At 37.7% G+C, this 16,689-nt stretch overlaps 1 protein-coding gene across 7 annotated transcripts in view; it reads right to left on the minus strand.

Annotated features, from left to right (window-relative positions):
* The window catches only part of NRG3 (neuregulin 3), a gene marked incomplete at both ends in the record, with an annotated part of 1,088,387 nt that overhangs the window by 587,172 nt on the left and 484,526 nt on the right, over window positions 1-16,689 (minus strand). For all 7 annotated transcript variants that reach the window (XM_081246708.1, XM_081246712.1, XM_081246711.1 and 4 more), the window contains one exon: window positions 13,490-13,619. In XM_081246708.1, coding sequence (XP_081102834.1) covers window positions 13,490-13,619 — 130 coding nt within the window. The remainder of the gene's footprint in view (window positions 1-13,489; window positions 13,620-16,689) is intronic.

Below are 16,689 nucleotides of genomic sequence, written 5' to 3' on the forward strand. Positions count from 1 at the left end.
AGAATTTTAGCCCCGCCCTTGATCTATTGAATCAGAATCTGAATTTTATGTTTTTTTTAACACATTGTACTTAAATTTTAATTTGCATCCAAGAGCAATCCTAACCAATGCAGCCTTTTCAATTTTTATATTGTAATCTTAGTTTTAGCTTGAAGCATGACAAATTTGTTGGCATTATTTTTCTCTTCTATATTAACCTTTTTTGGAGTATAGTTGCTTTACAATGGTGTGTTAGTTGCTGCTGTATAACAAAGTGAATCAGCTATACATATACATATATCCCCATATCCCCTCCCTCTTGCGTCTCCCTCCCACCCTCCCTATCCCACCCCTCTAGGTGGTCACAAAGCACCGAGTTGATCTCCCTGTGTTGTGTGGCTGCTTCCCACTAGCTATCTATTTTACATTTGGTAGCGTATATATGTCCATGCCACTCTCTTACTTCACCCCAGCTTACCCTTCCTCCTCCCCATGTCCTCAAGTCCATTCTCTACGTCTGTGTCTTTATTCTTGTCCTGAATTTTTTTTTTTAAATTCACAGGTGAGTACATGGATATGCCAGTGCGGAAAGCACTGGCAGCAGTAAGTAATAGGTTTGCTTTGTGCTGCCTCTTCTGCAAGAATCATGCCTTTCTTAATTTAGAATTTCATCTTTTGTACCTTAAACGACAGAATAGCTATGTTTTCTTTTGGAAATATTTGCTCTTTCTGAAATCCTTCTGCTTTTCTTTGATAGAAATTCAGTAAAACATGTAGTGTTTACTATGTGTTTACTACGTGACAAAGGTGAAAATGCAAGAGATCACTCAGTTTCTTCACCCAATCTTAAACTTGGAAGTGACCTTAGAAATTATCTCCAATCACGCTATTTTACAATGAAGAAATTAAGATCCACAGAAGGCAAGATATTACCAAATGTCACATGGTGAGGAAGCAGCAGAGCCTAGATTTAGAACATCATCATTTTTGATAAATCAGAGCTGTCCTTTTGAAAATTTAGTCTTCCATTGTAAAACCTGCTTAGCATTTTGTCATGTTTACACGTGATGGCTTTCTTAGTTTGAAAATAATATATTTTTTAAAAACCTCAGATGAATTATCTTGATTGAACTAAACTCCTGGGGAAATATGATTATTGCCAACTTTTAACTAGTGCTGTATCCATTTCTCAGAATGTTGCAGAGAACAGTTTCCCCCAACTTGAACCTTCTGCTCCTTGGGAATAATACTCATTGTCTAGCCTAAACCTATGAATCAGAGATGTGGTATATAAAATCCCCCTGATATAACAGAAACCTGATGAGGTGCTGGCTTATAAAACTGCCGTGGATGGGATGGGCATAGGATGACATCATGTTACTGGTACCCAGGAATTCTCATTTAGCAGATACATGAATTAACAAGCTAACTAGTAGAGATAAATAAGGGTTTCCAAGGCTTCACAGACATATTCTCAAGTATATGCAGAAAATCTTGCTCCGACATAATTACTGAGCTGCATATGGGTGGAGGATGCATCGTAGTGGCAGAATTATGAAAAGCCCCCTGGGATAGGGGTAAGGGTTGCATAGTGTGCCGGGCAGCATGACTGATTTAGTTCCTCACTTCTCTAAGTATGACCCATGGGCATCACCTGGGATATGATTAGAAATACAGACTCTCAGGCCTCACCCCAGACCTACTCTACATGAATTTTCAGTTGAACAAAATCTTCAGAGGATTCACCTGCTCATTAAAGTTTGAGAAACACAAGTCTCCTTCACTGCTTCCCAAATTTGTCTCCATGATGGAATCATCTGAATGCACAATTGCTTCCTGGGGGCTGTCTCAAGACCTGAACTGGAAAATTCAGAGGAGGAGCCTGAGAATCTACATTTTTAACCTTCAACCTTGATGATTTTACAAGAGTGTAAGCCTGACAATGTTAGAAGACCAAGAGCTTGAGTCCAACAGAACTGAGATTGGTGCTCAATCCTGCCACGTACTGGCTGTATGTCCTCGAAGCAGCTACCTTCCCTCTCCAAGGTTCCTTCTCGACATCCAATGGGGATAGGACATTCTTTTGCATATTTAACATAAGGACTAGGCAGGCAATCAGGAAGTAGTGTACAAAGGCTGGAAACTTCTGCCTTGCACTTAGTAAGCGTGAAATGGAAGATGGCTATTAGCATTTTTGCCTACTAACACCTCACATTTGTCCTCTCAAAAATGCGGGTGGTAGGTATTGTCAAGGGTTTTTATTCATAAAATTTATTTTTACTGAGTAGGTAGCAGGTTCCAGAAGCAAAGATAAACACAGCCTAGTGGGAGAGTCAGGAAGGTGAACAGGAATATTATAATAGAAACAGAAGTTTTCACAAATGAATCATTTCATACATCCAGATAATGTTTTGGTTAGCTTGTTGGGGGAATAGATCAAAGCCACTATTTAATATCATTAAAACAATCATTATTTCTTTCACATACGCTAACCCACGCAGAAAGAAAAGAGCTTTCCTGAGCACTGAAAATCAAACCTTGTCACAGAGAGTAAGGCTCTTGTGTGACTTCAATTGTGGCTGTAAATTAGCCTAGGAGAACACCACAAAGTGTAGCAAAATTATGACCTTATTTAAAAGTTGATGTCTTAACAGCTCATCCTTTCTGCCAGTTCTTTCCAACTTAGTGTTTTTCATTCTCCATCATTCTATTATTAGCCTCTGCTTTATAACTGCTGGAAAATGGTTTTCCTCTAGCAGTGGAGCCTCCCCCTGATGCACATGCCCCTCCTTCCCAGGACTCAAAGCTGAGAGTTCCTAATTGAATTTCTGCCCTTCAGGAGTACAGGGTCATTGGGATCAATGTGCTATCAGAGGACTCCAGGGAGGCCAGGCTCAGGGCATGCTGGCCTCTTGGCATCATTTTAGTCTCTTCAGACTTCCGTCTTGGAGCACTCATCTGCCTCAAAGCCTGGGGTCTGTTTGTTTAATGAAGTCTGCTGTTGAAATGATAACTCCTTTCCCCAATATGAGCTCTAACTGAATTTATGATGTGTTTAAATGAGAAACTAGTCTTTGGTCATCTAGAAAGTCGCACCATTTTAGGAACTCTCACGACCTTTCTTCTTCTGGTTTCTGCCTTATATAAGTGTCACTGTTTATGCCAAAATGCTACCTGACTCATTATAAGGGAAACCCTACATGTCTACCTTACTTTGACCTCCTGTGAGCCTCACAGCTCTCCTAGAGAAAAGAAATACTTTTTAAATTGGGGAAATGAAGAACATTTTACTTGAACTTGACAGTAAGTAACTTTAAATTAATTTCCTTACATTTTCCCTGAATAATTCAACAATGATCCATGGTCAAGGCATCCTTGAATGGATGTGTTTGTTAGGAAAATTTTAGTGTTGGAAAATCATTTCTTATACCTAAGATGTTAATAAATTGATTTTTAGATTGTAGCTATTAAATAGTCTGCAAATATTTCATATATGTAGATACAAATCATAAATTAATTTTGGATAAAGAAAATGAATCTTCATTTCATAATTTAATCAATGTGACATGTATTAAGTTTGAAAAACCATACTCTTGTCTGCTCTTTCCACTAACCATAAAACTTCTGAGTTTGAAGGAATGGAAGTTAAAATGTCATCGTGCCTTGATATATTTTTGAGAACTACCTGGACACAAGAGAGGAAATAACTCAAGGAAATAATTCAGAAAAGAAGTGACCAATTGCATAAAGAATTTATGATATGAAACTGATTATTCTTAATTGCATCTAAAATAATTTTAAACCTCCTCCTTGTGGTTTGAAGGGAATTTTCCCCAATAACAGCTCAACTCTCCATGCCTTTGTTGGCAAGCAAGAGCAGGCTTCAAAATAAGAAATGAGTAGGCTCTTATCTTTCCAAATGCAAATTCATATGTTACTTCCTCTCAGAAGCTCTCCCTGGCTTCAGGACCATTGGGTTTTGGATTCTTCTATGCAGATATGAGCTATGCACATATAGTTCATATAGATTGGATGATACAGATCACAGAACTTGTCACATTGAATTGAACTAGAAAATGCCCTTAACTGTTTTCTTATGATTTTTTCTGAGAACATTCATCACTATATTCCTACCACCTGGACCTGAAACATTGAATATGCTTAACAAACATTGGTGGAATGATGGGATTAATGTATAAAACTGACATTTATTTTTTAGTGTATGTAGGACTAAATCTTATACCACTCACATATAGCATATATATATCTAAAAACACATTCTATATCACTCAAATATGACATATATCTCCAAACAAGATATTCCTCAACTCATGTTTACTTTCATTTTTTTCCTATTCCTTATTTTATCTTTGATTTCTTGTTTGTTTGTTTGTTTTAATTTGCAAGGGGGATTGTATGTAAATATACTTGCTGAAGATATTTCCTGCAAGTTTACCAGTCTGGTAAGGATTTCCTTATCCCAAGTATGAGTTTTGGTGCCCAGTGACTGTCAGTGTTTGCCCATCACGGAATCCTGTAATGCTAGATTGTGTTGACTTCTTGGTGCTCCAACTAACAAAATGTTCTGTAAAGGAAGGAACCATTTTGTTTTGTTTGCTATTGAATCTCAGTACCCTTCATTGACTACCTAGTAAGTATAGCATATATGTACACCATGTGTGTGTGCACTTGGGTATATATAGGATTGATTTTTTGCTTCAAGCTGTTTTCCTGATATTCATAAAACCACCAGAATAGCTGTAATCATGAAAAGTTAAACAGAGTTAGAGATACACTCCAAGATAAACTTCGAAAACACTGACTATTTTCTGTAAAACAAGGAGGGCTTGGTTCTCCCATCATTTTTTTTAGTTTTCACAAATAATAGCTAGCTATATTGGTAACTGAAGAGAACACTAATTGGATGTTGGCGTGTACTTACACAGATTTGGGGTACGGCAGAGAGACCCTGCTCTGCCTTCTTATCCAGACCCTGCAGATACTTAGTGACTCAGGGAACTCTCAGCTGACTGGGGGAAAGTGGGAATAATGCAGAGGTTGTATAATATCGTGACATTTATACTACGAAAAACACATAGCATACATATAGCAAATGATGGTCTGCTTTTCTAGGAAATTGAGTTTTGTCTAAATTAAAATTAGAGCAATAATATACCCTATTTAGCTCAGGACATTCTTGGTCTATGCTTATTTTACAGAAGAAATTATTATAACTGTCCATTACATCTCAAACATTTTTGGGTTTTGAAGACAATCTATATGGTTACTCAGATTATAATATGTTGGGGAATTTAAATATGTATATATTACTTATATATAATTATAAATATATGTATATATTTAACTAATACTGTGATAATCTTGAAAGATAACCAGAGTTTATATGTTTTATTTTTAAGCAGTTGGGATTTTAGGAACCCTGGACCATTAGGATTTTAAAGGAAATATGTTAGTGGAGAGGTTAAGTGCATAGACCCTGGAGTCAGCCTGCTTAGTCTGAGTCCTGGGTCCATTGCTGTATAACCTGAGAAATGCCCTTGGCCTCAGTAATTACTAACCTCTCTCCAGGGCTGCTATGGGTGTCTGACACATAGGAAGCACCATATAGACATTCCCTGGGTTTATTCTATCAGGTAGATTTGCTGATGCTCTTCCATTTGGGGAGTATAATGATTAGAGTACACAAAGCCTGACATTTTGGTATGTACAGAGACAATGTGATTAGGTCCTTAAATCATCTTTTATATTTTTTAAAAGATGCCCAGACCAAATTTAATTGGAAAGAAATACCATCCTCAGGAAAGTGAAATGCTGCCCAATGCTTTAAAACTGAGGCTAGAGCAAGAGACCTCTCAACGGTAGACAGAGTGCGGCAGAGTGCTGCAAACTCCCTCACTGCGACAGAAGATTAGGCAGAACATCTGAGCCATCATTGTCCTGATCTGAGAAGGTTTTCAATGTAATGTTTGCCTGAGGAACCTGCCCAGCAGGGTCTGTGGGACCACAGTTAGTACTGTTCACATCTATACAAACAGACCATCACTATCTAAAATGTTATTTATGGATATATGTTCTTAGTTGTTTAAATAAACTTGGTAAAAGTAATCTATACTCCACTCGAACTGCAGCATATGCAATCACAGCATTCTGACTCTGTGTGCAAGCTCCCAGACTGTCCCTGCCATAACAGGACTGTGACCCCTGCATGCAGGAAGGTGCCCAGGGTGGCAGAACCAGCATTGCCGTAGAGGAGATACCTGAAGGGTCCTCAGCCTGCATGGACTGAAGAGTAAGAGGGGATTACTCTCTTCACAAATTGTCAACAGGGAGAATTCCCCTAACAAAAAGTGGCTTCTTGTTCCTGCTTTGCTCCTAAACTTACTGCTTGAAGAGCTACAATGATCCTTGATTCTGAAAAGTGTTCTTGCCCATGATCAGGTATTATTGTGTTTTTAAATAAGTTTCTGGGTGAGTTTTCTTTAACTTCCACTGGTGGGTCAAAGCTGAGTTCTGTGTGCTGGGAAACTCTGAGTACCCAGCTTGAAGCCCTGGCACAAGTCAACTGATCTCCCCCTTTTAAGCCTAAGTCTTCTAATTAAATAGGCAGATGATACCCACTCAATTTCTCTCACAGGATTCCAGCACACATGCTTTGGTTAGGTTTCAACATGAGCAGAAGGGAGGAAGAGGAAAGAACTATTATACATACTGTCTATTATACATTTAGAATTTTTCTGTATGTTGCTGCTTTCAATTCTTGCATCAACATTGTAGGGAAGGTACTAGTGTGTCTGGCTGGCTCTCTCTCTCTTTTTTTCAATACAGGACTGAAGGTTCTGATTAAATCACTTGCCAAAAAACTCACACAGCCAGTATAAAGCCGAGTAGAGTTTTTAACTCAAGTCTTTTCATTGGGAACACCTACATTTGCCTCATGTACCTCTTACCCCAAGTCATATAAGGAAGTGATTTAAAAACACAAACGTATATCAATTCTTTGATACAACAAAAAAACCCAAATCATGATAACTACCTCAAGAAACACCATTTCATGCTTCAAGGAGAGCTGCCAATCAAGTTAGAAAACATTAAAATAAGGTTAAGAAACCTTTGGCCATTAACTAAAAGATGTGTTATTATTCTTTATCAAATGTGCTTTTCCGTTCCTCTGATATTTCAGTAGCACTTTAAGAAAAACCAGCTCAGGTGGAATGCAACCAATTTAAACAAGAAGAAGTAAACCACTGTCTAAGTGTCATGAAGTTGCCAAATTATGTTCACTGTGTTGTTGTTCTTGGTTTGTTTGCTTTCTGAGTTAATAAGACAATTTTGACAAACTTCATCCACAGAGAAGAAAAAGATGCATGGTTATAACCTGGCTCACTTCTTCTCAAGGGCAGTCAGTAGACCACCTGGTATGAACATAGCTGTTGCACATTACTCAAATTACACCTGGGATGCAGCAAACATTCTCATGAACAATTATCAGATGAACTTGAGAATTCTTCTAAGGCTCTTACCCTGATATTCAATTCCACTCTACAGAGATTCTGACACTAGGCTTGGAGTTATAGACATTTCATCGTCCACCCTCTGCCGTCAATGGAGCTCAGGGACTTGTGCCAAAACCCCATTTCCATCCCGACTTGCTACAACCACAGGAAATCATTAGTGGCCGCTCTCAGAGCACTTACTGAAGAAGCTTTGGATAAAGAGGACCTGCCTTAAGTGGAAGAGCTAATGGACCTCCAAAGTGATGGAGCAAAGCACTGACAGGGATGTCCTGTAATTTTATATAGTATATCATAGGGATATCATTACACTGTGCCCAATCAAGTCTCTTAAACATGGAAACTTTTATTTCAAAACCTACTGAAGCAGAACTAGACACAGTGAATAAGAGCAGTTCCTGGTAGGGCTCTCCTCCCCTTTCAAATGCTCCCCACCTTCCACTCACCAACTCCTAGGAGCCTTTTACCCAGCTAGCTGCACTGTCCATCAGCCCCTTTATGGAAGTATTGCCTCAGGCAGTGGTTGCTATTGGATTGTTTGCCTCTTTTTCCAGCAGTTCCATATTTCAAGTGATCCAAGCATCTTCAAATGAATTGCGTGATAGATTTCCAAAATGATCACCACAGGTCAAATTCAGCTCAAATGCTATCCTTTCTGAAGTTTTGAAAATCCATTTTTGCAGCAAGGCTGGTGCAACACTTAATGAACTTCAATTCAGAAGAGATACATCCTTTTAACTTAATTTGGCCTGAAAACACACTTGGCCCATTCAAATGCCTAGCAATCTTTTCAGTTACAACTGGCTACCTCTTTCAACTCTAGTGAAATATGCTACAAACAGCACCATTCCCCAAGTTCTTAAAATTTCTAGAAATGGCATAAAAATAAATATATTAGAGAATATCCTGCTTTTATTCAGGATATTTTGATTCAAGGAGTTTCTAGTGATTTGCTTTCCTTCCCTACCCAGCTTCATTTCTGTAGGATGTAGCTTCCTATTACTCAATCCATTTTTTTTTGTTTCAAAACACATGAATTCAGCATGGAAAATAATTATTACAAAGAGCATAAATGAATTTTTAATAAAAGGAGCAGGCACACTCTAATGGACTTGATAGTGTTTAATCTGGAATGGCTAATTGAAAGTTCTCTTATCAGCCTAATAATAGTGAATTGTAATGACCTTGATTTAACAAAGACAGGGACACTATCTTTCTCAATGGAAAGATGAGAAGCAGGGGTCAAATGTCTTAACCAGATGTTACATAAATGAAATACATGTACAATGTAGTGATCTTGGAAAACTCATAAGGTTCAAAGAAGACAATAGCTGTAAATCCGATTAGCCTTTTTATTCAGCTTTTTTTCAGAACTGGATTGTTATCGTATGCTCAACTTAACAATTTTATATTCTGATTTTTCTACATAATATGATATGAGCATTTTCATATCCTTAAAATTTTGAAAATTCCAGTTACATTGAATTCATCCAAGGTGTAGATATATTCTAATTTATATAGACCTCTAAATTCAGGTTTTCTTCATTCGTTTGTTTTGCTGTTACAAATCCTGTGGTAAACATCCTTAAAAATAAATCTACATATATTTTTCTGTAGGCTAAATTCTTAGAAAAAATTCAAAGATGTTGAAACACACTGAAACATCACCTACAGAAGATGTTTAACAAAATACGCTCCCTCAAGTAGTGAATAAGACTATGTTTTTTTACTACACCCTCACCAAACTATCTGCTTTTTAAAATCATTAAATATATGATAGGCAAACAAAAAATGTTAATTTGCATTTTTTTGTGAGGCTGAGTACTTTTCATGCTTACGGGTTACTTGGATTCCTTTTCAAGGGAAGAGGATGTTCCTGTCTTTTGCCCATATTCCTATTGAGATGTAATTTTAGTGATACTCTTATTGATCTATGTGACTTCCTCAGAATATCAATTCTTTGCCATGTTTGTTGTACAGTTTACTGACACTTTATCTGTCTCTCAATTCTGTGTCTGATTTATGATATTCCTATCAAAAAAGCAATGTTGTGTCAAGGCTGTTAATTTTTCCTTTCATTGCTTTTTGCTCAAAAGCAATTGCTGATGTAAATAAACATGTAATTTTATTTACTGCTTTCCCTAATACTTTATTTGTTACATTAACTCTTAAATTCATTAAGAACAACTTTTGGTATATAAGGAGGAGGTAAAAATCCAACTTTGATTTGTTTTACCTAACAGTCAACCAAGTTTATCAAACAACCAGACTCTCATTTTCCCCGATTTATGAATCTCTCCTTATTCTACACTAAGTTCCACAACATACCAGGTTCTATGTTTCCTAATCAGTCAACCAATAATCAATGACTTATATTGTAAATTTAGCAACACCAAGTTTGCCTATTTGTTATTCTTTAAAATCTATCCAGTTATTTTTACGATCTTGGTATTCCTCTTAAATTTTCATCAGCTTGCTCTATAATTTCTAACTATTCTCACCATAAACAGTCTTGAAAGATCTGAAAATGCACTAAAGAGTGAGAAAATAACAGCAGAAAACCATGAAACCTCCCTCCCTTATCCCAAGATTCACACTTTTAAGATTTTGGGGCATACACTTTCAGAATCTCTATCAGGGATGATCTAGGTAGCTTTGTTACTATTCTTCCTTGGCAAGGAAACATAAGCGTTTCAGCATGATCGATTTTTCACAACATGGAAAAGATATCTTGATTCAATTCACAATTGGATTGCAATTTACTTTTTAAATACTAAAAAAATATATATATAATCTTAACTTCTCTCAGATTTGAATGTTTAATCTTTGGAGACATGTAAAAAGCAAACTATTTAATGAGCTAAATTCAGGTACACCCCTTAATATTGCTGCCCTGATCTATTAACTTGTGGTTTATTTAACTTGCAACAGAATCCAGTTAGTAATGCATCAGAAGGATAGCCCTGGTAGCATGCCAATCACACGAAAGTCATTTCCCTTGTTTTCCTTATTTCCTGGAGATGAAGTATTTCACTTACTCCAAGTGCATTACAAAGTGCAGTGCCACTTAATTCCTAAGTTCATATCCGTATGTATTTATTCAACAGTATCTTTGTGATAGGAGATGCTCAATAAACATTTGTCGAATGGAGGAGAATAAATGAAACATACTACTTAAATAGAGTACTGTATAAAATGGCACATTATTAATAACTACATTGGAATTCTTACAAGTGGCTGATGCAGGAACAAATGGTAAGCCTTTTATTCACAGCAAAGCCTGGGAGATGAATAGCTGACACATGCAATGTGTGATTTCTTCATATGCACTAGTAGGAGATTTATATGCACCTATTAACCTATTGGAGTTCCAGCTCTGTCTTAGGTCTTTTGTCATGATTAGCTATGTTGTGACTCTATGTTAAATAAAAGGTTGTCTGTGGGCTTCCCTGGTGGCGCAGTGGTTGAGAGTCTGCCTGCCGATGCAGGGGACACGGGTTCGTGCCCCTATCCCGGAAGATCCCACATGCCGCGCAGCGGCTGGGCCCGCGAGCCATGGCCGTGGAGCCTGTGTGTCCGGAGCCTGTGCTCCGCAACGGGAGAGGCCACAGCAGTGAGAGGCCCACGTACAGCAAAAAAAAAAAAAAAAAAAAAAAAAAAAAAGGTTGTCTGTGCTGAAATATGCATGAAATATGAAGACAGAGGCCAAAATTATTATACATGTACATCGTTCCAGCCAAAACATAGATATATCTCTGCTTGTCTATGTTAAAAAAATCAGACATGTACATATGTGCAAAAGAAAAGAATATTTTTCTGGACCTGAGATCTACTGTCATAGACTGCATTGTGTCTCCCAAATAACCAATGTTGAAGCGCTAACCTCCAGTACCTCAGAATGTGACCATATTTAGAGAAAGAGACTTTATAGATGCAAGAAAATTAAAATAGGGTCATTAGAGTGGACCTTTATCCAATACGACTGGTGTCCTTTTAAGAAAAAGAAATTTGAATAAAGACTTGTACAGAGGAAAGAAAATGAAAAGACACAGGGAGAAGATGGCCATATACAAGCCAAGGAGACAGGCCTGAAAGGGATCCTTCCCTCGTGGCCCTCAGAAGGAAACAACCCTGCCAACACCTTGATCTCAGACTTCTAGACTCCAGAACTGTGATAAAATATATTTCTGTTGTTTACACCACCCAATCTGCAGTGCTATGTTACAGCAGCCCTAGCAAACTAATACACCTGTGAACTTAACAGGGAATATAGTGAGGCTGTATGTTAAAAACAAATAGGAATTCTTTTGTTTTTTCAACATTCTCAGTTTTTGAAATGATGAATCAGACCTGCCTGCGTATAGTGGTGGGGCCTGATTTGAAACTTCTTTGGGGTAAAACACCATCGCAAAAGTCACTGCTTTAAGTGAGGCTTCTGATTCATCCTTTCATCCATCAATTATAAATTCAAACTTATTTGATGGCACTGCTCACTTCCACATATGACACCACCGGATTGACAAAGGTAACATTAACACATAGCTGATCATCAATAAGAGCATGGATGCACTTCATGCTTTGAAATGGTACCTCATTCTTGGCTTTTCCCTTGAGGTCTTCAAGTCACCTGTGTGCTTTCTACCTGTGTCTGTATTGATCTAATAAACATAACAAGAAAAGAGAAATGTGGGGAGGAACCATTCCCACTGCCCTTGATCCCCAACTCAGGTTTTCAGAGGACAGAAATGGGTGGTAACTTTTGTAAATGAAGTCAATGTAACGGCACTGCCCAAGTCACATGAAAGCCACCATGTCAAGGGTGATGAAAGGTGACGGGATACACAGTGGCTCTTATGGAGATCGGCCACTATCATTGATCAGCTCTTCCAATCCTGTGTCACTGTCCACTGTGAACTGAAGCTAGCCTGGGGAGCCAGGCAGGATTTGCTGACACATTCTAAGTTCATACCTATGAGGTGCATTTCTCTGTGCCATCTTAATAAAACAACATGGAATAAAGTTTTATAATAGCAATAGCGAGAGAAGAAAGTCATAATTTTCCATGCTTCACGATTCAGAATAATTAATTTAATAACTGTGTCATATGAGAAGAGTAAATAAAGAGAAGGAAAGGGGTGTGGATATATATGATCACTGAAGCATATACAATTGCAAGGAAAAACAAATTACCAGGGTAGCGCTGGAAATAAAAGCTTGGTGGGAAATATTTTTTAGATGCTAATTTGATTCTTCTATGGAGCCTTAAAGCTGCAGTGTCTACAAGACCACTATTTACCTCCACTTGTTTTTATTTTTAGCAGTTATATAACCTTTTGTTTCTAAAAACCAATTAAACACCTTCTTGATCTCCACTGAGAATTTTCCCTGTTCTCTACCTAGACTATAACAGGACTATGATTTCATTTACAACACCTTGCTGGAGAGTATTTCATCATCAGGGGAGTTAAAAAAAAAAAAAAAAGAACTGAAATTAATAAACGAGGGCAGAATCAAAATAAGATGCAGTTTTCTTTGGACACAGTTACAGTCTCTGGGGTTTGGTTCACAGTAAACATTGAGACTCTAGATCTCAGCTAAGCAGTTTCTTTGCCATGCCACAATCTGTAGGTCTGCAGGAAGAGATTATTTCTGAGTATGAGCATATGCACCTAAATCCCACACCAAAAATATAGGCTTCTAAAGTGAGTAAATAATTATTTCTATTAAATTGTTACATATAAAAGTAAACCTTCCTTTACTTGATCAGGTGAAACATCTTGTCTACTTTAATTCAGTTTTCCTTCCTCAAATACTAAAGATACCAGCCTTGTTCCTTCCCACATTAAAACTACTGATTCTGCTATTCAAACACCGGACTATATGTACCACATTGTATATTCCTGGAGCTCAGCACCCCCTTCCACCTCCAGGCCTCTCTGAGGACCTGCCCTCAGTGCCAGTCGCCGCAAGTGACTTACCGACAGTGTTTATGGGATCCGGTCAGGGTTTCAATTACAAAGCACTCGCCGTCATTGAGACAGTAGGCAAGGTCCTTGTCTCGGCAGGGTTTGAAGTGCTCAGATCGCTCAGTGGAATATGTCGTCGTATCTGTTGAAAAACACAGAGAAAGGCTGTCAGAAGTTCATTCTGACAACACCAGCTCCTGTCATTGGGCTGGACCTGTTCATTGAGACCTTCTTATGGCTGCTGACTCTAGCCAGACAGGTTGGAACCTTCACTGTACTGAAAAAACACAACTGGATATGACCATTTTATAGACTGAATGTTTGTGTCCCCCCAGAATTCATATATTGAAACCTAACCCCCAATGTGGTGGTATTAGGAGGTGGGGCCTTTGGGTCATGAGTGGGATTAATACCCTTATAAAAGAGACCCCAGAGAGCTCCCTGGCCCATTCCAGTCATGTGAAGACACATCAAGAAAATAGCCCTCCATGAACTAGGAAGTCCTAACCAGACACTGAATCCACAGGCACCTTGATCTTAGGCTTCCCAGCATCCAGAACTGTGAGAAATAAATTTCTGTTGTTTTTAAGCCACCCAGTCCATGGTATTCTGTTATAGCAGCTAGGACTAAGACAACTACTGGATTCAACTGTCTTATTTCTCCACAAGATTTTAACAATTGGAATCACTCTAGACAAGTCCCATCAGAGGATACATTACCAGTAAAAGCTGAATGACCCTACAGTCAAATATCTCAAATTCATTTTCATTAATTTCAGTGTTAAGAAACATGTATTAAAGGATTGAAACAACATCCTCTTCCCTTAACTGTTGTCAAACATCATTAAATATCTGATCAACATACATATACTGTAACTCTTCTATGGAAACCAATGTCAGTTTCTCTGTGTGTGTGTGTGTGTGTGTTTATCTCTTTTAAGTTATGGCTGTTAATTTGCTAATAGCTAAGCCAATTATTCTTTCACTTTTTCCTTTTATTATGTAATTAAAATGCAAATGTTCCAAATTCTGAAACAGAATCTCAAATGTGAGGAATGATTCTGGTAAATATTTAACACGACTAAATTATTGTCATTTTTTAGCATTATCTTAAAAATGTGTTTTTTAAATCATAATCACTTACTTTTTTGAATTAAGTTATATATCCATATCAGCTTCCTAAATATGAAACTAATAATAAGTATAAGCATATGCACTCTACTGGATGAAAAATCTGTTATAACATGTAGACATTCTCCTTTCAGAGTTTTAAGCAATTAAAATATTAGCACCAATTTCATTGCACTATTCAAGAAAAATATATTTAAAAAGCCAAAGATGGATACATGATTCAGCATGTAAGCTCTTTTTATTTCCTTTACATAGATATAGATTAATAATAATGCTCAACAGCATGGGCCATTGTACCAGTTTACTAACTGGAGGTCACAATGAGCCTCTTCCTACCCACCATCCGAATGGAGGGGAGAGTTATTATCCAGAAAGAAAATTCACTCATGTTCTCCCCAAACCTAAAAAGCCTCAATGGGCCCCTTTCCCATAGGAATAACTCCAAATTCCTAAGTAGAGCAAAGAAAAACATAGGCCAGGTAGAATTTTGCCTGTCTAGACTCATCTTCTTGCATCCTAAAACACACAACTTCATTTCCAACTATTATCCTATTTCCCCAATACCAGGAACTATCATAGTGATCCTTCTTCTTGGACCATATTCTTCTTTGCTGGATAACATCCAGCAATTCTTCAGAGCTTATGTCATCTTCCCCTTGTGTCCCCCAGAACCTTTTATTGCTTGCACCACTGTATTCAATGCTGCAAGTAACCATTTGTTTACACCTTTATCTGTTTTAGTCTGTAAGTTCCTTGAGGTCAGAGGTTGAGCCTTAATCAGAATTGGTACTCAATAAAAATGTCTTCAATAGGGCTTCCCTGGTGGCGCAGTGGTTGAGAGTCCACCTGCCGATGCAGGGGACACGGGTTCGTGCCCCGGTCCAGGAAGGTCCCACATGCCGCAGAGCAGCTAGGCCCGTGAGCCATGGCCACTGAGCCTGTGCGTCTGGAGCCTGTGCTCCGCAATGGGAGAGGCCACAGCAGTGAGAGGCCCATGTACCAGGAAAAAAAAAAAAAAAAGTCTTCAATAAATCTGATAACTCAAGGTGGGAGGAAGCAGGGGGTGGGGGTGGGATGAATTGGGAGACCAGGATTGACATATATACACTAATATGTATAAAATAGATAACTAATAAGAACCTGCTGTACAGCACAGGGAACTCCACTGTACACTAGAAACTAACACAACATTGTAAAACAACTATACCCCAATTAAAAAAAAAATCTGATAATTCTAACATCACTAAAGTTTAAACACCATTGATGAAACATGGTCATTAAAGATATCATTATAATCATCTGAAAGTTAATGTATATCTTACAATAAAAAGTTAGACATAACTTTCATATTAATGTTATCATTTTAGTATAGTCGTTTTAATATTGATAAATATTGCAAAATAATCACATTGCCTTCAGATTCACACAGACCTTACTCATATGCTATTCATATACTGTGAGCATTGAAAAGTCCACTTCTAATCTTCTCTTTCTTGATCATACAATGGGAACTCATTTTTTTCTACTTCAAAATATTTGCCTGTTAATACTTTGGCATGAAATAAAGGCTCTGCAAAACAGACACATTTTTTGTTTGTTTGTTTTCCAGAAGATCTCCTCTACAGGGAAGATTTGTTATTCAAGACAGTATGTGATAAATAGTTACACAGACTCAATCTCTCTTTCTATGGGAAATATTTAAAATTCAAGAGCTCTGAGCCAAAAATTCAATATGAACCACCACACAGTTGACTACTACTCTGACCGCTGAAGTATATTAATTCATGATCAGTTAAGTTTTCCTTTAGTTTCTTATTATCCATTTATTGATATTCACTGATCATTCCTCTAAGAACAGCTTTTCATTAACATAAACTACAGCATAAAAAGGGAGATCCTTATTTTATAATCAGTGGTTTTAACAAGCTACAGACTCCAAGAGCAATACAATGGCAAAGCAATCACAATCAATTAGTTTCCATCTGACAACTGCTGTCTCTGGCGGTTACCGCCCTATTCTACCAACCACTTTCTCATCCATCAGCACAATACACAGGATCAGAACCAAGTAAAACGCCTCT

This window comes from Mesoplodon bidens (assembly GCF_964165515.1).
Source record: "Mesoplodon bidens genome assembly, chromosome: 1".
In the NCBI taxonomy this organism is placed as follows: Eukaryota; Metazoa; Chordata; class Mammalia; order Artiodactyla; family Ziphiidae; genus Mesoplodon; species Mesoplodon bidens.